Source organism: Polyodon spathula, chromosome 6 (genome assembly GCF_017654505.1).
Source record: "Polyodon spathula isolate WHYD16114869_AA chromosome 6, ASM1765450v1, whole genome shotgun sequence".
NCBI classification, from domain to species: domain Eukaryota; kingdom Metazoa; phylum Chordata; class Actinopteri; order Acipenseriformes; family Polyodontidae; genus Polyodon; species Polyodon spathula.
Window position 1 is genome coordinate 15,973,376 of NC_054539.1, and position 21,633 is coordinate 15,995,008.

Genomic DNA, 21,633 nt, shown 5'->3' on the forward strand with positions numbered 1-21,633 from the left:
GTAATACTACACTGACTTTTTTTTTTATATCCACCTGCCTGCAATGTATGATCAGTACACTGTGTGAGAGATCAATTGTTCAACAACAATACTGGGAAATCAGAACCATCTCTGACTTCACAAGGGACATTATAGTCAGTGTCTAATGGGAGTGCTTATTGAATGCAATTGCTACTGTAGGATTGGTAGTTCTAATCACTTGCATAACAGTGGTATAAATTAAATACATCTATACTGGCAAAACAAAAAATTGTGTTCTTATTCCTTGTTTAGAGGCGGTACATCTAGATAAGTGCTTATTAATTTGGGAAGAAATGGTTTGGACATTCTCTAGCCCAGCTTATTGAGGGAACCTTAACGGGAATCTGTCTGAGCATGTCAAACTTGCATATTTACATGTGATTAAGTGGATGTACAGTATATAATGTTTTTTTTTCTTCATGACACTTTCTTGTTACTGATCTTGTATTTATAGCCATGGTGGGTGTGAATGTTTCTGACTTGCTTATTTTTTTAATTGTTCAGGATGGTGTGTGAGGCTCTGATCAACTCTGACAATCTGGAGTGGGAAAGAACACAGCTGTGGGCCTTGACATTTAGACTAATTCGGAAAATAATTGGTGGTGTTGATTATAAGGTATTATTTGATTAGTGTGATTATAGAGTGTCTATTGCTGTAAGTGCTATTGCAAATTGTGCCTTATCCCAGACATAAAGCATGGCATTCTGGCATATAGAATTAACAGTTTTTTGTTAGCCTAAATTTTGTTGGTAGCCTAAAATTTAATTCATAACTTCCTAAGTGTGATGAACAATTGATTACAATGACCTATTTTGTTCTGTGATTTGAATACCTAGAGATTGTGTTACTGTTATACTGAAACAGTTATAGGTTTCACACAGACTTAAGTTCAGGAAATCAAAAGCCCTTTCATTTAACATATTTTGTGTTTCCCTTTTTTTTTTTTTTTTTTTTTTTTTAGGGGGTTCGTGATCTCTTAAAAGCCTTGTTGGAGAAGATTCATTCTATTCCCAACACGGTGAGCTCTGCTGTTGTGCAGCAGCTCCTAGCAGCTCGAGAAGTAAGACATCATTATTATCATTCTAGGGCCTGTACTTTTTGTGGTCTGTTTGCACAGGTAAAAACTGGATGTTTTAAGAGAGAAAAAAAATATTGAAACAGGAGTATACTGGTTCTAGTTTGTCAATTTACCATGCTATTTATTTCTGGTTAACTTAAAAGCTGAATGCTTTTGGATAGGTAGAGCAAGTGGAATCACAACAGTTATGTTTGTTTGGAATGGGGCAGAAATAATCCCTACATTTCATTAGTGGTACCAGCTGGTACGCACTTGAGGAAGAAATGTCGAGAATGGTAATACTCAGCATTTATTTCATGGTGTTGGAATTCTCAAATTAGATTAAATTCACAGTAACGTGTGAAAAATGAAGACAGTTCTCGAATTCAATGGTTTATTATTTACAGGTATTGTATTTATTTAGTCACTGTCAGCCATCACCACACGCATCCAAAATAATAAGCCTAACTGGTTATTGATGTCTTTCTTTTAAGACCTACTGGTTTTAACACTGTCTTTGGCTCCTCTCTCTCTCTCTCTCTGTCAAGTACCAACCTTTCTCTGGTTTTTACTGTTGCCAGCTTGAGCTCGCTTATTTGAATCTTTACGACTCTGGAGTGTCCGCCTGCCCGTGCTGCTGAACACTCTCCCCGTGTCCGAACAGCAAAACCAGTCCTATGAGTTAGTGCAAACTGCTGGGTTGTTACAGTTTAATGAACCTCAGTTCACACACTGGTGGAGGGCGGGCGCGAACCCGGGACCTCTCGCATTGGGGGGAGCGTATATTGGGCTTATGTCTTTGTGTGTGATTTCATCACCTACCAATCCTGCTGCTGCCTTCACCAGTGCACGCTACAGTACTTGACTGTTTAGGGCCCTTTCAATAATTCATTTTTTTCAATATTCCAGTGTTTGTGTGATAGCTAAATATTGAGGTAGCACTCTACTGCTAAACTGAGACTTCTATTATAATAATACATGTTATTTTATATAGCTCCCTTAAAAGCAATTGTCTGAGTGCTTCACAGAGCAAAGATAATTACAACAAAAACGATAACACATAGAAACAGAAATAAGGAAAAGTAATCATAAAAATGCCTTTGCAAAAAAGTAAGTTTTTAAGCTAGATTTATAAACACTCAAAGTTGCTGAATCTGTGATCTTTAATGGAATAGAGTTCCACAGTTTTGGGGCATAGCAACAGAAGGCCGTCTCGCCCATAGAGTTCAGGCAAGCAAAAGGGACACACAACAGTCTTAAGATTGGTGGAGCAGAGGTTGCGAGTAGGTGTGTAAAAGGTTAAACGATCTGACAAATAAAGCAGAGCTAGCCAATGGAGAGCCAAGTAGGTCAGGTGAAGGATTTTAAAATCCACTCAAAACCTAACCGGCAGCTAATGCAAGGCCTCCAGCATAGGTGTAATGTGATCCCTAGAACGTCACCTGGACAAAATTCTAGCTGCTGAATTTTGAACATATTGAAATTTGTAGAGAAGGCTATTGGAGACACCAGTGAGCAGGGCATTGCAATAATCAGTCCTAGAGAAAACAAACGCATGAATCAACTTCTCGCTGTGAAGAATGGATGTTTCAATAGATGCTATCCAAAGAATGTCTACTATTTATTTTTATTTATTTATTTACCCTTTTCTCTTTAAGGTTGTTGAGTACATCCTGGATAGAAATGCCTGTCTTTTGCCAGCCTATTTCGCTATTACAGAGATCAGAAAACTCTATCCTGAAGGAAAGCTGTCACATTGGGTAAGTGATGGAACTCTTGTTACAGATCATCACTTGCATCTACATTTCTTGTCATCATATTTCTTAAGAATGGACTGTTTAATATATAATAGTCTAGCAGCTTAAACTGAAGATTTCAGTGAGGTTCAAATTCAGCCTCAGCCTCTAATTTTTTTTGTGTGACCATGGGTAGATCATCTGAAGTAAAACTGTTGGAACATTTTGATGCACAGTAGTACAAAGGGGAAACTTTGTTTTGTGCTACTTTCTATCAAACATTATATTGAGGCAAACAGTTCAACAATTAGTTTTTTGTCTGTGTCTTTTGTGTTATAAACTGTGTGTGGTTACACCTACTGGTAAACATTTTGTTACATGGTTTATCCCAGTTAAATTTAGCTTTGATAAACTAACTATTAAACTTGTTTTTATAGTTGCTGGGAAGCCTTATATCTGATTTTGTTGACAGCTTTAGAGCAACTGCAAGAATTAACTCAATTTGCGGTAAGACCACAATCTTAACATCTAATCTAACTATTTGTTATTCAATAAAGGCAGCCAACAGTGATACTACTGTATTACATTTACTTGGATAGCTTTCATGGTATATGCTGTTCAAAAGTAGTAACTAAAAACCAGTGATTGCTTTCGGTACACCCTATAGAAAAACACTCCTACAAATGTGTATGTTACAGCAGAAATTTTGAAATTCTTCATATATATATATACACACACACACACACACACACACATACAGTGCCTATAGAAAGTCTACACTCCCTTGAAATTTTTTCACATTTTTTTGTGTCAGTGCCTCAGGTATTTAAATGAGGATTTTTTTTCCATTTATCTACACACCATACTCCACACTGTTAAGGGGAAAAAGTTTTTATTGAGAAAAAAAATTATATATTAAATACAAAACTGAAAGATCATAATTGGATGAGTCTCCACCCCCCTGAGTTAATACTTAGTGGAAGCAACTTTAGCAGCAATTGCAGCGGTGAGTCTGTTGGGATAGGTCTCTACCAACTTTGCACGCGTAAATTTGGCAATATTTGACCATTCTTCTTTACAAAACTGTTCAAGCTCTGTCAAGTTTCTTGGGGAGCGTTCATGGACAACAATCTTCAAGTCATGCCACAAATTTTTAATTGGATTTAGGTTGGGGTTCTGACTGGGCCACTCAAGGACATTTACCTTTTTGTTCCTTAGCCACTCCAGTGTAGCTTTGGCAGTGTGCATTTAGGCCAAAAAGTTCCATTTTAGTTTCATCAGACCACAAAACTTTTTGCTGCATGGCTACAGAATATCCTGAGTGTTTTTTGCATACTGTGGAGTGCTTGGGACATTGTTGTCACATTCACACTTTGACCAGTCTTGGCCATAAAAGCCTGTAGTTCTTGCAGAGTTGCCATTGGCCTCTTGGTAGCCTTTCTGATCAGTCTCATTGCTCGGTCATCCAGTTTGGAGGGACGGCCTGATCTAGGCAGGGCCTTGGTAGTGTCATACACCTTCCACTTCTTAATAATCGTCTTGACCATGCTCCAAGTAATATTCAAGGCCTTTTGATATTTTTTTTTTTATACCCATCCCCTGATCTGTGCTTTTCAACAACTTTGTCCCGGAGTTCTTTTGAGTGCCTTGGTGCTCATGGTTGAGTCTTTGCTTTGAAATGCACTACCCAGCAGAGGGAACCTACAGGAACTGCTGAATTTATCCTGAAATCATGTGAATCACTATAGTTTAATACAGGTGGAGGCCACTTAACTTGGTATGTGATTTTGAAGGCGATTGGTTACACCTGAGCTAATAGTAGGATGTGTAGATAAATGAAAAAAAAACAAAATAAAACTATTTTAATGCATTTCAATTACAAGCTATAAGGCAAAAAAAGGTAAACATTTTGAAAGGGGGGTGTAGACTTGTGTGTGTGTGTGTGTGTGTGTGTGTGTGTGTGTATGTGTGTATATATATATATATATATATATATATATATATATATATATATATATATATATATATATATATATATATATATGATATATATTATATATACATCCATAGAGACAATATAGTTTATCCATCCTTGGGCCACTTTCAAATGTAGATATTATGCCAGTTTTCTTAAAGCATGACAGCCAGAACTGTACACTTAACTCTTTTATTAATTAATCTTTTTAATTTAGGGAGATGTAGTCTATTACCTGTGGTAAACAACTCTGGTGCAATCTGTAATTCATGGAAATTAGATCCAGCGACTCTTCGTTTCCCACTGAAAGGGCTTCTGCCTTATGATAAGGTAAGTAAATTTGCTAATATTGTTCTTCAGCATAACTATTACGTAAAACATAGGAAAAGGATTTAGTTAGCATCGTTTTGAAAGTAGGACATGTTTATACTAACTGTGTAAATGAGTAAAAGCAAAAACTCTGTTCCTTTAGAAAAAAAGATGTTTTGGCAAAAAAATAAAAAATAAAAGGCGAAAAACAGTTTGCCATTGGTATAAAGTACTAATTGATATTAACATTGATATAACTAAGAATTAAGTTGCAGTTTTCCACCGTGCCATGTAGCGTTAAGAATATATTTTCCTAAATGCGTTTTGTGTTGTGTTTTCATTCCAGGATCTCTTTGAGCCACAAACGGGTTTGTTAAGATATGTGCTGGAACAGCCATATTCAAGAGATATGGTCTGCAACATGCTAGGTCTTAACAAGCAGGTACTCTACACAACCTTTAGAGCTTTCCTTAAAAGTATTTACACTGTTCTATTCTCTTTGCTTTTGCTGTAGCTAACTAAGGAGATAAGGTTACATTATTAGATACTCTGACATTGTATTGCAGCATAAGCTAGTTTACAATCAAAGATCTTGCTTGAGATCCTTTTTTGTAGCATATTGATTACAGCTTTTTAAAAGAAAAAAAAAATAGAATTTTTTGTTTGCATTGCTTTTTTTCTATAAGGCCAGCCTCCAGTATACTCCCTGCCACACTAGCTCTGACATGATTCCAGTTGCTTAGTTGAAAAACATACAAAAGCGCAAACACATAGACACATAGAAAAAAAAAAAACCCTTTTTGTTTTTCAATTCTCATTCCTCTCTGAAGAATTGTCATGTTTTGGGGACTGTGTACATTTTTATTACTATATAACTTGCCTCTTGGGGAATATTATTGCTTTTTTCTTTCTTTTTGATTTTCGTTTTGTGGTCTAACTATTGGGTGGGGGGGGGGTGCGTGAGGCTGGCCTCATAGTCACTGTTTTGTCTTTCTTTTTTTTTTTTTTTTTTTTTTTTCTTCCTTTATTTTTGTTCTGTCCTGTCTTGTCCTGCCCATCCCTCCAATGCTCTAGACCTTGAACATTGCTCAGGTATGTTCACAATCTTACTGTTGTATTGTGACTAACTAGATGCTGGCCGCTTGGTAGCCACTGATTCCATCTAGATTGTAAACACCTTGGGGGCTTGAAATTATTGTATCAGTGAGGGGCACTCTGCCATTAACTGCAGGAGACCTGTCTATAATGACGAAGGTTAGCCTGACCTAAAAACATTTTGAAGCTTTAGAGAAAGAAAAAAAGTAAATACCCAATTGTCAACACAGAAACCTAAATCATAATAATTCTACATACTGACATTGACATTTAACAGACATGTTAAAGATCATCTAATTTTAACAATGATGAAAGGTTGTAAGGTTGTTTAAGGCTTTAAACTTAAAAGTACTGCAGTTCTTCATATTGCAAAGCATAACAGTAAAATGTCCAATACAGGGATATGTGTACCTATAATGCAAACTAGCAGCCCTGCATCCCATGGTCTCAGAGTGCGGTTTGGAAGATACAGGGTCAGTAACCCCTGCAAATAACTAGATGCTAATTCATTCAGGGCCTTGTAAGCTAACAGCAGAATCTTAAAACCAATTCTTTACTGCACAGGGAACCAGTGTACAGACCAAAACAGAAGTAATGTGTTCACTTTGTCTAGTTTTAGTCAGAATTCTAGCGGTGGCATTCTGAACAAGCTGCAATAGTTTATGAGGGTTTCTAAGTCACTTTTTGTTGAACTCTGATTCATCACGCTGTATATTCTGCTGTGCAAAATGTCTTCCCACTGGCTGCTTTTGTTATAAGCAATACCTTCTATATAAGTTCATGGATGTTTTAACAGTTTGCAAAAAGGAAAAGGTTCGTTTACGACTCAAAAGAATACAATCGTTAATATCGCATGATTTGTTGGTTTATCACTATACTAATAATTGGCTACAGTTTTTCAACTTTAGCTTTCTTCGGATGGCAAAATTAAGTTTTTAATCATATAATCAGAAGTTTAATGTTATGTTTAATGTGTTCAGTTATGTTCAAGAAGAGTAAGTAAAATATGCCCAATCATTCAGTTTTTTTTTTTCCTTTTGTCACCTGTACTCTGTTAGTAATCTATTGCTGCATTTTCTATAAATCCGTTTTAACGTGGACTCAATTTTTAAAAATTAAATAACATTATAAAATTGAATCTACCTAGTCTATCTAATGTTTACCATAATGTGTGTCTCTTTTAAAATGTGATATGTACAAAGTGATGGCAATATCTCTTTTCTTTTTTTTTTTTTTTTTTTTTTTATAATTATCATGGCCTCATCTTATACAGTTTCAGGGTGGTAAAAATGTTTCATAGCCTGGTCTGTGATACAGCTTATATTAATTACAGTGAAATTTGAATTTACAGGTTATCAAACTATAACCTAAGCTAACCTTACATTGCCCACCTACAACTAAATGTTTAGATGATGATGATGATGATGATGATAATAATAATAATAATAATAATAATAATACACCTATTGTGACACAATAAGCAACAGTAATGTAATGGTAGCAGATAATTTTCATTTTACTCTCAAGATCTGTATGTACAATACTGAAATGCCAGCATATAGCCCCAATGCTAAATTGTGTATAGATATAGATATTAGATAGGTATAGATATGTTTTGTATCCATTAATTTCTATTTATGTAGCATTTTGCTTCCAAACAGCATTTCAGAGATGACATACAAACACAAAACAGAATCTGATGAGCAGCCATATATAATATATAAAATTAGAAAGAAACCTGTTGTAATGTAGAGGAATACGTTAATTTCAAGCCCTGAATCGACTAGTTTTTGCATGTTGGAGTAGATAGTAGTCTTGTCTGTTTTGCTCTGCTGCCAATTGTGGTGTTTGTTTTTATTCTGGAAAGAATTCTCACTGCTGTCAATCAGTTACTTGTGGTATGTACTTTTGTTGGCGCATACACATTGTGTTTCTGGAATAATCTGCCGTGGTTCATCGCTTTTTTAATTCTTTTTTTGTTTGAAGCATGCTAAAGAAAGTGCAATGTATGTCTTTCTTTTTTGAGGTTAGAATATTGGATTAAAGAAAATTGGACAGTTTAGGAAGTATGTAAGTTTCATTATTGTTGCTGAATTATAGCAAATGATAAATTTAAAAATAGAATGCATTTAAGGAAGGTAAAGAGCAAAAACAGTGGCTTTATAAAGGACATGAATTAGATCAAAAATATTGGGCCTTATTTTCAAAGCAGTTACTCCGGCCTTTAACACCTATAGAGAAAATGTTATCTTAATGTTACCAAAGAGAAGCAAACAAGCAAACTTGAATGTGCTTGAGAGTTCCTGCATTATATTAGCTAGTTATTTGGAGTAAATGCTTTGAAAATATAGCCCATTGTATTTTAAGGTATAGCTATTTTTGTTAATAATGTTTTGACCAATTTCTAGGTTTAATAACCTGTAGATAATAATATCTACAAGAGATGTGGTTATTTTCCTAAATTGCTTTATGTACCCCTTGCCATGTTGAATTTGTTTCCCTTTAATTTGGATCAAATGTTTGGAATAGTCTGATACCTACAACACACTTATTTTCAGCTGTATTTAAATATGTCTACCAGTTTCTTCAGATTTCAGTTCATTAAATAAACTATTACTGTGTTAGACACCATTAGCATAGCATTACATGGCACAAGGTGCAGTAGTCATGGAAATCATTTATGTTATCGAATATTTCAATATCTGATTTTGCTTATCAAACCTCACAAAAATGCAATAATAGTGATAACTGAATATTAAAAAATAAAAGTATATATATTAAAACCCATAAACAGTGGCATGCAAATCTGAGTCTGGTTTCAAAGCTGTTTTGTCCCATATAAGCCTTAAATCCAATAAACTAACCATCAAAATGAGCATGGTAAAGTATTGATGTCTTACAGATTACTTTCTTTTTTTTTTTTTGTTACAGTTTTAGCTTATACCATATTCGTATTGTTTCTAAACTGTTATGTTGGACACTTGTCTGTATGTTTTAAATCAGTAAAAAGCTGCAGTATATTATAGGTTCTAATACAAGTATGCATATTTAACATTTTAGGCAAAATCATTTTCAATGGTTTACTAAAATCTAATTCAAAGCTAAAGTTACTAAAACTTTCTGCTATACAACACTTTCCCACAAGAGGGCTTTCTTTTCACTCCTAGGAACAACTGAATCTACACATCTAAATCCCCAGTTTCACATTGACATGCTCTACCCGGGTCGTGACCTGGTGTCATGCGGGTCAACTGTGCGGTTTCGCATTGCTTTTTGAAGAAGCAGGGTTGATCTGAGTCGCAGAAGGAAGTATATAAAGTGCGTAGGTAGTGCCCCAGAAGCAGCATTGTGCATATGACCACCCCTCCATCTATTCAGCTTCTCTGGATTGAATTGTCAGCCCAAATGCTGATTAGAGCAAATATTTCTTCATCCCTGCTGCAATCTGGCTCATGGTGTCCCAATCAACAGAAATGTGGCTAAACAGAATAAACAGAAACCTAGCCTAAACCTTTGTTACTTAGTCCGCTTACTAAAGCCCATCATGTATTTTGTCTCGTTCTACCTGGGTCAAAGCGTGTGGATCCACATCCTGGGTACGTGGTTTCACACTATGCGGGATTGTGACCCAGGTAGCCACTACCTGGGTAGGAGTGCCAATATGAAAGGGGCTTTAGTAATACTATTGAAAGCAAAGGCTTGTAAGGCTTGCCTGTTGTGGTTTTCTCAAGTAAGTTATTGTCAACTAAAAGATGTGGAATTCAGTTTGTTTGTTACTTGTTGATACTGGTGCTTTAAAGTGGTAAATACTAAGTATATACCATTTTACCAATAGGAAAGAAGTTTACCAGTACCTAAAAAAATAGATCAGAACAGATGAAAAACATAATGATGTCATGATGTTCTCTCTTTAAAAATGCACATTCTAAAACCTTATAGGGCCCAAATCTCAATGTTGTTAGGAAGAAAAGGAACAGGCTTATATGATTGCTTTTAAGATGTAAAGGTTATTTTTTATGTTTTCTCTCAAAAACAAAACAAAAAAAAAACAGATTTCTTTAGCCCATGAGGTTAAATGGCATGTAATATAGTGCAGCTTTCTTGGATCCAGGATTGTATTTTGGTTATGAGTGGTTCTGTCTTCATTTCATGCATTATCAATTTCCTGTAATATTTAGTAAAAGCTCCTCTCTGTTAAAGAAGTGACAACCAGGCTTATAACATTTATATTATATTATTAGCATTGGCAACATTATCACTGGTAATCTTTGACATGAATACCTTATGTTCTTTACTTCAATTGGGGATGTGCATGTACAAAAACAAAGAACAATAATGGGGAAAGTAATAATCTTGTTAATGCCAACAAGAGGTAAGAAAATCAGTGTAAGGCTTGGTTTTCACTCCTGTAAGGCTTCTATTGGAATACTGTATGTGGTTCTTCCCTTGCAGCACAAACAGCGCTGCCCAGTGCTTGAGGACCAGCTGGTTGACCTGGTGGTGTACGCTATGGAGCGCTCGGAAACAGAGGAGCAGTTTGACGACGGAGGAACCAGCCAACTGCTCTGGCAACACCTCTCCAGCCAGCTCATCTTCTTTGTGCTCTTTCAGTTCGCCAGCTTTCCACACATGGTGCTGTCCCTCCATCAAAAGGTAGCTTTGAAATAAATAGGTCATGGAATGCTGTATACTGTGCAGCATGCAAGAGCAAAGAACTGGATTGATTATTGCAACTAATGTTTTATCATCATCAATCGTTATCGCCCAGTGCTTTTATTTTTATATTAAAAAAAATTATTAATATAGGGTACCGTTGGATTTAAATGTCTTGCAAAGTGGAATGCATCTGTTTCATTGATGTGCTGCCTGTACATTAGTACTAGAACTATAGTTAAACTGTATATGAGATTTTATACTGTTTAACTATATGAAACAACAACTCTCAAAAGGCTTTTAAATTCCCCGTAATATTGCAGATTCGTATTTGGTCCGAGCTGAATGACCCACACTGTCTTCTTGATGTCTGCAGTCAACTTGCATTTTCTTACTGCATAGTAGCTATATTTAATACCACAACATTATTTGATACCAATAGGACCTGAGCCTGCCAATGAATTGTAAATTAAATACTGACTGCTTGTACTAGACATTAGGAGTGAAGGTTTGAAAGTAGTGTATAATGTGCCGTGATTTTTGCTGTTGCTGTTTTACAGTTGGCTGGTCGAGGTCTCATTAAAGGCAGGGACCACCTGATGTGGGTGCTTCTGCAGTTTATTTCTGGCAGCATCCAGAAGAATGCACTGGCAGACTTCCTTCCTGTCATGAAACTTTTTGATCTTTTATACCCAGAGAAAGAGGTGAGGAGTTGCTCTATCTCAGGACATTGAGGATTTCATAAAGGCATTTAAAATATAACTAGTTGTTTTCTTTTAATATGTTTAAGTAGGTAGTACTTTAACAGGTGAAAAAAAAACAGAATGGTGTAGCTATAGTCCCTGCAATATGAAGTAATAAAAATACTTTAAAAATCCCAGTCATTGTTTACAGGTATACATCAGAAAGTATGTGTGGTCTGTTGGTTTGGACAAAGGTTGAGATTTGAAAGGGTTAGGGCACATTTACATTTGTTTTGTGTCATTCTTTTTCATTCCAGTGCATTCCAGTGCCTGACATTAACAAGCCCCAGTCCACACATGCCTTTGCTATGACTTGTATCTGGATCCATCTCAATAGGAAAGCCCAGAATGACAACTCCAAACTTCAGATACCAATTCCTCACTCTCTTAAGCTTCACCACGAGTAAGTCTATCCATTACAGTTGTTTAAATCAAATCCATACTGTTGTAAGGGCTTGTTTATTTATGAGTCATTTAAGTTTATGCACTGTAGTATGGCTGGTATGACTTTAAATCTCCAGTTACATGTGGTACCCTAAAATAATCATTAGTGCCACACAAACATTACTTGCTGATGTATTTCTTAAATCAACTCGGAAGAGTGTGTCAGGGGGACATGTTGATGGTTACACTTTGGTGTACCAGCGGTACTAAGAGAGAAGACATGCTTCTGTTGAGGACCCAGCGACCCTTTGAAAAAAATCACAAGGATTTGATGACTGAAACAGACTATTACATAGAAAGGGAATTTAAACAATAAGAAAACATCAGTTACAATAATTAATTTCATATCCATAACAATGTGCTTGTTTAAGGTTTGTGACAGTAAAAATGAAGCCCTTTATATTATGATTCATATATGAATACCATTCTTGATTGTAGAAACTATGTTGACAAATCCTGTGTATAGTTGAAGGCTTTGAAGTTATAGAAGTAGGTGAGTGGGATGCTTTTTATGCTTCCATGAAATACTGAATGGACTCTGAGCCATTGGAGTTTGGGCTAAAAATATTATCTGCCCAATTCCATTAGATCCAGAAAATGCATATCCTACACCATAGAGATGTGTACACAATTTAGTAATTAATCCTAAAGTACTGTGCTTGTGTATATTTAACAATGAGAATACTGTTTGTCTTATGAGAACACAGGCAATCGATTAGTTTTGGTTTAGGAACAGTTATATAGTGGATGTGATGATAAATCTTTTGTCTCCCTTGATAATATTGGACATTTATATTGTAGTAGAGGACATTTAAAACAAAACAAAAATAGATAAATACATGAATGCTGTATAATGTATATGTGGTAGTAGCTTTTGTCACTTGTGATTTATAAAAAAAAATAGATAATAATGGTTTCTCGTTTTAACCTAGGTTTTTGCAGCAAAGTCTCAGAAATAAGAGCCTTCAGATGACAGACTACAAGATTGCTCTGCTGTGTAACGCGTACTCCACTAACTCTGAGTGCTTCACATTGCCTATGGGGGTTCTGGTAGAAACCATCTATGGGAATGGCAACATGAGGATCCCTCTTCCTGGGACAAGCTGCATGGCATCTGGATCAGTTTCCCCTCTGCCAATGAACCTGCTAGATTCACTGACCGTGCATGCCAAAATGAGGTGTGCAGACTGTCTTTGATTCACAGTGATTTTTTTATATTTACTTGTGAAAATAGGTTTGTTATAAAAAGTAAAACCTTCAGTAATGCACAGTATATATTTTTTGTTTTGTTTTTCTTCCCTTTAGCCTTATACACAGTATAGCCACACGAGTCATCAAATTAGCCCATGCTAAGTCCAGCATTGCCCTGGCTCCTGCACTGGTGGAAACATACAGCCGGCTGTTGGTTTACATGGAAATTGAATCTCTGGGGATCAAAGGTTTTATTAGTAAGTTTATTTCTATATCATAGGAGGCTGTGTGATCCATTGGTTAAAGAAACGGGCTTGGTTCCGGGTTCAAATCTCAGCTCAGCCACTGACTCATTGTGTGACCCTTTGGGGTAAGACGTTGTTTTAAGTGACTATGCAGCAGATGCGTAGTTCACACACCCTATAATGAATATGAATTAGTTCTGACCTGTGATTGGTTACAACCTCATCATAGGAGCAAAAATTAGATTGGATTATTGCCCTAGCATCCTTACACCACCAGGCAATAGTCTCACTGTGTCATGTGATTGGTTCACATCACTATCGGAGTCGCCCCTTCAAAGGAATGACCTTCTCCCCTGCACTCCTTACAACAAGAGAAAATGGCTGAATGTGAGAACTACTGAATAGCGATTCTATGACTTAACATAAAGTTAGTTAGAAAACATACTACAAAAGAAAGGTTCTCGAAACACTAAAATGGTGATTAAAACGTCGCTGTTTTCTGACTTTCTGAAATTCGCCGATGTAAACAAATATGGTCGGGATATAAACTGGATTATGCAGCAGTCAGCAAGCCAGATGGAGAGCTGTGTGCCAAAAAAAACAATATTTAAACACCGTATATAAAGTCATATTTACTATCCAACCTTGCCTCACTTATTTTCTTGACTCTCCTATTAAATATGTACTACATACTCTGCTCATAGTGAACAATTAAATGCCCCAAGGGAAGACTATTGTTACCTCCAGGCTTCAGGCATTATAGCCCCGTTGGTAACAGTAGTCTTCCTCTGGGCAATAATTTTCCACTATAGCCCTCCTCTCCAGTCTATATATATATATATATATATATATATATATATATATATATATATATATATATATATATATATATATATATATATTATATATATATATATATATATATATATCACTATATATATATATATATATAGAGACTCAAGTAGATCTGGTCTTGTGATGAAAGACAGAACAACCTATAAAAGATCAAACTGAAATACGGAACAGTTTCTAAAAATACCAGTTTGTTTTGTAGAAAACGTTTATTAATGACTCCTTTTTTTCTAATTCTTGCAGGCCAGCTACTTCCCAATGTGTTCAAGTCCCATGCCTGGGGCATCCTGCACACACTGCTTGAGATGTTCAGTTATCGCATGCACCACATCCAGCCCCACTACAGAGTCCAGCTCCTCAGCCATCTTCATTCTCTTGCTGCTGTTCCACAAACAAACCAAAACCAGCTGCATCTTTGGTCGGTTAACTGTAGAATATGTTAACAGTTTTAGGGGTATATTGTAAAATGTCCTGAAGTTCCCTTACTTTAGATAGTAAGGGTTCCTATTAATTGAGGGTTCGAGTGTACTTTCTCAGCTCTGAATATTGATCAAAAAGTAGGAGACAACCTGTGAGACCTGGATAGAAATTCCACATTATGTAGAATACTAGAAGTTCTAGATGACTGCAAAATGAATTAGTTTATTATCCCAGGCACAGATACTGTATATAATGTCTGTATATAATGTATATAAGGTATCTATGCATTCTTTTAAACATGTTTTGTGAAAAAGAAAAAAAAACTTAAGTTATGATGAAATTTGGTAAGGGCATTTCTTAGCACAGTGTTTATATGGTATCTGGATCATGCTAACCTACTTTGGAATTAGTTCTGGCCTCTGGTTATGTCGTGGTAACTGCTTGCCAAAGGATATGACTTTATGTGTATTTCTATGTGAGGTCAGCCAATGAATTTACAAAGAAGTGTGCACATTGCTATACTTCTATTTCATTCACTTGGTATTTTCAGTGTGGAGAGCACAGCTCTGAGGTTGATCACTGCCCTTGGAAGCTCAGAGGTCCAGCCACAGTTCACACGTTTCCTCAGTGATCCTAAAACTGTGCTTTCAGCAGAGTCTGAGGAACTCAACCGAGCTCTGATTCTCACACTGGCTAGAGCAACACATGTAACAGGTAATTCTTTGACACACACTAAACTTAAAATATTACTAGAAAAAAGTAATACATTTCCTTAAATGAAACTATATCAAAAAGCCATTATAGTAGACCATCACAGTTGTTAAAATTAACAAATATACCTTTTAACAGCAATAATATATTGTGCTCTTTTTTATAGTGGTTTCATATTGCTGACTTTTAACTTGTGTGTATTTTAAGATTTCTTTACAGGCTCTGATTCAATACAAGGAACTTGGTGTAAGGATATATTGCAGACTATCATGAGCTTTACTCCCCACAACTGGGCTTCACACACTTTGAGTTGCTTCCCAGCTCCACTGCAGGTATGGATCTCCACCCATTAGGGATGTCAATCATTTTGAGTTTTCAAAGAGGTGTGGTTAGTTACACAAACCCTGATTAGCTCTTATCTTGGTCTACTTTTATTTTAGGGTGTGTGGAACCAGCCAATCCAATAATAGTTTAAGTTACAGAATCTGCACTGTTGTATTCATGAAAGACTTCACTTCTGTTTTATATAAACCTGCTAATGTACAGGTCAAACATACTGTATACTCATGTCAAAAGAAATCTAAAATTGATAATGGCAATATATAAATGAATTAAATGTATATTGCAAAATATTAAGTCTATTAAGCATGGTCTTTTTTTGTAAAAGAATACTTTCCCCAAAACATTTAACCAACCATCCCCATTTGTGGAATAACTACAGTACTCCATGAACATTCATGCTGACTGTTACTTTTTTAACTTTGTCTTCCAGGCTTTCTTCAGACAGAACAACGTCCCTCAGGAGAGCCGCTTTAACCTGAAGAAGAATGTGGAGGAGGAATACAGGAAGTGGAAATCGATGGCCATTGAGAATGACATTATCACTCATTTCTCCATGCAAGGCTCCCCTCCTCTCTTTCTCTGCCTGCTCTGGAAGATGCTGCTCGAGACAGATCACATTAACCAGATTGGTTACAGGTGCGTTTGTACCTAATAACAGATGAGGCTGGGGTGTCTAGTTATGCAGACATACACTGTAGAGCTCACTATTACATGGTTGGTTTCAGCTGTTAAATGTAATATGTTTTTAACCTAGTTATTTTTTGTTTCTTCAGAACTGTAGTATGCTGAATTAAGAGGTCGCTTGCCTAAACAATGTGAAATCAAAGTACTATCAAAAGAAAGAACCTTCCACTGGCTAAAACCTGCTGTTTTATTTATTTTTAAATAAGTGCTCCACAACAGATTGAGCCCAGGGCACTCCTTATACAGTGACAGGCTGTACCAGGAAAAAAATTGTTTACATGGTACTGAGTTTGCTGCGGCTTAATTGAAAAAGTGGTTCTTATATTAAACTGGTATGCAACAGAAATTTGATACCAAAGGCCGTCATTTTTCAAACATATTTTCTAATTCAATTGTTCTTATCAACAAATAAGTTTTTTTTTTTTTTTTTTTTTTTTTAGCAGTACCATTGCATGCATACCTGCAAAGGTCTTTGTTCCAGGTGAATAATCAGCTTGTTAAATAAATAGTGGCTGTGTGAGCTAAAAAAAAAACCGAATAGATCCTGGAAAGAGCAGGTGTTCCTGATGTTTTTTACACTCAGTGTATGATTGTATGTATATGTGTGTATATAAAAAATAGATATATAAAAAATAGAATTACACACAGTGCACAGTGTCCCAGATGCATTGATTCTTATGAGGTTGATTCTTAAAGCAGACCAATATGATTACTGTGATGCAGAATCAAACTTAGTATGAGAATATGAGCTCATTCCCTGGCAGCAGTGTAATGGGTTGACCACTAGTTGTCACGAGTTCCTGCATGTATGCACGCCCACGAAAAATCCACAGCTGCTTTCCTTTACGAATTATGGGTAATAGTGAATTGGTTAACTGCTTGTTAAAGTTAATGACACATCGATAGAAATGGCTTAGCCGATAGCTTTGTCATGTGGGTATAGAGGAGTAAGGAAGCAAAGGAGAAAGAAACCAAAACTTGAGTGTTTGTTTTAGACAAAGTATTGTTTACTTAGTGCTCCAGCTGAGAGCTAGGTTTATTTAGTTTGTTTTATCAGTGGTTGTTTTGCCACTGCAGTGTAAGAAAAATACAAGCAACACCGGTTTAAAACTAAATCAAGACTCCAGTCTGATGATTTACACTATCCTCTGCCACTCTGTTGCATTACAATTAGCAAAAGCGTGCCATCAGCAGTTTAAATACAGTATATTGATGTTAATGGTGCTCAATCACTGAGGACAATACATCAAAACAAGTCCTTGTGGGTAAGCAGCTTGTTATATGATCACGATTATGTTTACTTATGGCTGCAGAATCCTATTTTACTGCAGTATACTTCGAAGTATAGACACTATCTTCTCGTGAGGGTGCCTAGTTTAACTGTCTGGTGGTGTTACATGGAATGGCCTTTGAATTAAAATGACATTACAGCACATTATTTTACTGTCAGGACTACCACTGCATTTAAGCACCTGTGACTTATTTTCTGTTGCGATACCAATGTCAGTTTTTCATTAAGTGGAGATGCAAAGCTCTGCAATCCCCCCCCGCCCTCCCCCCACACACACACACACACACACACACACACACCTCCTCCTCCTCCTCACTGTACCACAATCCCACTCCCTCTACATGTATATTGCACGATAGCACTTCTGTACTCGGGATGTATTCAATGAATGTGTATCCACTTTATTTAAACACATTTTCGCTAACAGAGAACACAAAAAACATTCCTGCACAATGCAGTGGCGCAGTCACTTTTAATTACAAACAATGCAGTATTTCCTGCATAACTGCACTATCCACGCTACGTACGTGCCTAATCACACTGCTAGTTTGCCCCGAAAATGATTCTTATAAGCGGATTGCTGGATTTTTACAAGCTGAGTTTTTTTACATTGGTTAATATAGGAATAATTTTGTCCCAGTGGTTTTGATCACTATATGTGGTTTATTCTTCTGTCAGGAGTGCAGTATATGTGTGTCATGTATTAAAGAACAAAAATAAATAAAATGTTTAAACAGAAAACACTACTCACAGAGCGAAAATAAATAATTGAACAAAATAAATCTCGAACACAGTAATAACGGTTAAGGTCCGGCTGTGCAGTAGCCTTCACGGATCCTTTCAGTTTAGTTTTTTTTAAGTTAATCTCACTCCTCGCTCTCTTGCTCTCCACTTCAGAACACCCACCTCGAACATGGAGAGCTGCAGGCTTTTTATACAGGTGACCGTCTCCCAATTAGTAACAAATTAATCGCTTAATTCGGGAGATGGCCGCCTTCTGGACAAGGTTTTTAATCAGCAACTGGCAGAGGACGGGCTTCCAATCTCGTTTCTGCCAGAATAAAATAAAAACAACAACAAAACAAACGCACGGCGTTCTGTCATCATATATATGTGTGTGTGTGTGTGTGTGTGTGTGTGTGTGTGTGTGTGTGTGTGTGTGTAATATAAAATTTATTTTCCTGAAGTAATGTTTGTGGAAATTTCTTTGAGCACTCATATGTTTTTATTTTGGCTGTGTCTTTAGGGTACTGGAGAGGATTGGGGCTCGGGCTTTGGTGGCTCACGTCCGGACATTCGCTGACTTCCTTGTGTATGAGTTCTCCACTTCGGCTGGAGGCCAGCAGCTGAATAAATGTATTGAGATACTCAATGACATGGTCTGGAAATACAATATCGTTACATTAGACAGACTCATTTTGTGTTTGGTAAGCTAACAGCTGTTAATCATTTTAATGTTTTTAAAACACATTTATGGCCATTTTCCCCCTTCCATGGACACCAGGTACCTGTCGCACTTTTTTTTTTTTTTTATATATATATATATATATATATATATATATATATATATATATATATATATATGCTGCTTAAAGGTTGGGTACCACAGGTTTGTCTTCTTTGTTGTATACAAAAATTGTTGTCTAATTAGACTGGACTAGATTCCCTACCTAACAAATAAAAAAAAATGTATTTGCAACACAACCAGGAAAGAAGAATGTGCTGACAAAGAACGAAATTAATTCCTCTTCAGGGCAGTCCTAACTAGATGTCACCCGTAACTAACTAAATGAAGAGTGTGTAGTAATACTAAAAGAAAGAACTATGTTTCTTTAAGAATTACTATATGTTATGGTCTATAGTAGCAGGATGAAAAGTAAACTAAATATATACATTACATTGGAAATACTGTATTTCATTTCTCATGAACAAATTGATTGAAAAGTACTATTAATTTTAAAGTCCCTCTTTGTTGGTTTTCTTTTTTTATTTCAGTTTAGCATTGTCAGGATGTAAGTAGTGTGTGAGGGTTATGTGGTCAATGTTCAGTCAGCACTTGCAATTATTATACTCCCTCGGGGTACTTTTATTCTCAAGAAGAACAATCAACAAATAATAATCGACTCCTCTACTAGCAATGGTAGGGGGTGTATACAAAAAAAAGGATACAGTTCCGCACTTGAATAATAATCTGTTCCACTACCAGCGATGGAGCACACAACGAAGGATCACGGTGCCAGAAAGAATAATAAACACATTTATAACTCGTGCACATTTGCGTCCTGTTACTGCAGTGCTGTACAAGTGTCCTGTGTAGAGTGGTGAGGTTTGTGCACGGTGATCACCAGCTGGCTGTGGCGGTAGTTTCCGTTCTACTCATCCTCTGCAACAATAAGCAAAAACGAAACAAACAAACACACAGTGCTCCAGTTTGTTAGTCATCAGAGTAAGGGATCATACTCGCTTAGCTGCAGCCCCTTAATACTGGTCAACTCCTCCCTGCAATCAGCTCGGCGCCCCGGTCTATCCACTTGCTGCGGACCCCGCAGCTAATTGCAGTGGATTTTTTTTTAGCTGCTATGCGACTTCCCCAAAATGGCTGATTTTTGATGTCTACCTCCCAACAATCCAACCTCATCCAGGGAAAGTGTACAACCAACCTTACACAGTGCCTTCTCTGGCCAGGAGGGAGATTTACAGTTTAGATCCCTTCTCTATCTCTCGCAAGCATGTACAGTGTTTTTCTTTGTGTAGTGTACGTTTTAAATATACATCTACTGAGTAAGGATCTTGAGACCTTGCCTGATAATATTATTATTATTATTATTATTATTATTATTATTATAGAAAATACATTTTAAGAAAGTAACCTATCTATGCCCCATTTAGGCAATGAGAAGCCATGAAGGGAATGAAGCCCAAGTTTGCTACTTCATCATCCAGCTGCTATTACTGAAGCCCAATGACTTCAGGAACCGAGTGAGTGACTTTGTGAAGGAAAACTTCCCAGAACACTGGATGCAGAATGACTGGCATACTAAACACATGAACTATCACAAGGTGGGTTAAAAATAGCTCGCTCTTCGCGAATTTAAAAACTGCAAAAATAAACCCTGCAGCGAATCCTTTGAGCAGAAAAAACAGTGTGTGCATTTCATTGGGATGGTGATGTTCTGGCTAGAGGATGGGAAGTGCTCAAAGAACACTGTTCATTTTCAATGGTGTTTAATTGGTTTGATATTTGTGATTTTTGGTATTTGTTCACTTTTAGAAAATGAACCCTGAAGTTGTTTGTTTCAAAACCGGGTTCTTTTAATGGCATGAGCAAATGAAACTTGGTTGAGCATACAGGCCTTTGTTTGTTAATGTCCACGTTGATATAAGATTTGATTTCATGTGCATCTGTAATGTGTTCGTTTTTAAGTTGAAGACATTTTTTGAAAGATTTAAAAATGTTTTAGCGGGTTGATTTTTTACATCGAGGCATGTGATGAAGAATTCACCATACTCTTGCAGTCATTTACTAGCCATGTGTGATTAATTCAAAACAATAATGTCTGACATTGCTTTTAAACCTTCAAAGCTTAGATATGCCAGTTGTTTTCTATACCTTTTTTTACTGGCTGCATACGTTTTATTTTTATTGAAAAATATTTATTATTGACTATCTCTGGCTTAATAAAGCTGTGAAACTGGCTTCCATTCATTTTCTCAGCTTGTATCACGATGTGAGCTGTAGCTGTATGCACTTGCATACTAATGCCAGTAATAGTGATGTGCCATGTTTTTTAAAATTAGATTTATGTGATCCTTCATTTTTGTATAAAGAACACTGTCTGACCTTTTCCAGTGCAACTTGCTTT

At 36.4% G+C, this 21,633-nt stretch overlaps 1 protein-coding gene across 2 annotated transcripts in view; it reads left to right on the top strand.

Annotated features, from left to right (window-relative positions):
* Positions 1 to 21,633, top strand: part of LOC121316914 (mediator of RNA polymerase II transcription subunit 23) — a 32,429-nt gene that overhangs the window by 1,439 nt on the left and 9,357 nt on the right. The window contains exons 5-22 of one of the 2 annotated variants that reach the window (XM_041252264.1): positions 526 to 637; positions 984 to 1,082; positions 2,738 to 2,839; positions 3,253 to 3,322; positions 5,008 to 5,120; positions 5,446 to 5,541; positions 6,174 to 6,191; positions 10,647 to 10,847; positions 11,408 to 11,551; positions 11,848 to 11,993; positions 12,967 to 13,212; positions 13,340 to 13,482; positions 14,566 to 14,740; positions 15,293 to 15,456; positions 15,661 to 15,785; positions 16,226 to 16,431; positions 19,017 to 19,197; positions 20,660 to 20,830. In XM_041252264.1, coding sequence (XP_041108198.1) covers positions 526 to 637; positions 984 to 1,082; positions 2,738 to 2,839; positions 3,253 to 3,322; positions 5,008 to 5,120; positions 5,446 to 5,541; positions 6,174 to 6,191; positions 10,647 to 10,847; positions 11,408 to 11,551; positions 11,848 to 11,993; positions 12,967 to 13,212; positions 13,340 to 13,482; positions 14,566 to 14,740; positions 15,293 to 15,456; positions 15,661 to 15,785; positions 16,226 to 16,431; positions 19,017 to 19,197; positions 20,660 to 20,830 — 2,512 coding nt within the window. The remainder of the gene's footprint in view (positions 1 to 525; positions 638 to 983; positions 1,083 to 2,737; positions 2,840 to 3,252; positions 3,323 to 5,007; positions 5,121 to 5,445; positions 5,542 to 6,173; positions 6,192 to 10,646; positions 10,848 to 11,407; positions 11,552 to 11,847; positions 11,994 to 12,966; positions 13,213 to 13,339; positions 13,483 to 14,565; positions 14,741 to 15,292; positions 15,457 to 15,660; positions 15,786 to 16,225; positions 16,432 to 19,016; positions 19,198 to 20,659; positions 20,831 to 21,633) is intronic. The other variant, XM_041252265.1, reaches the window with a different exon arrangement.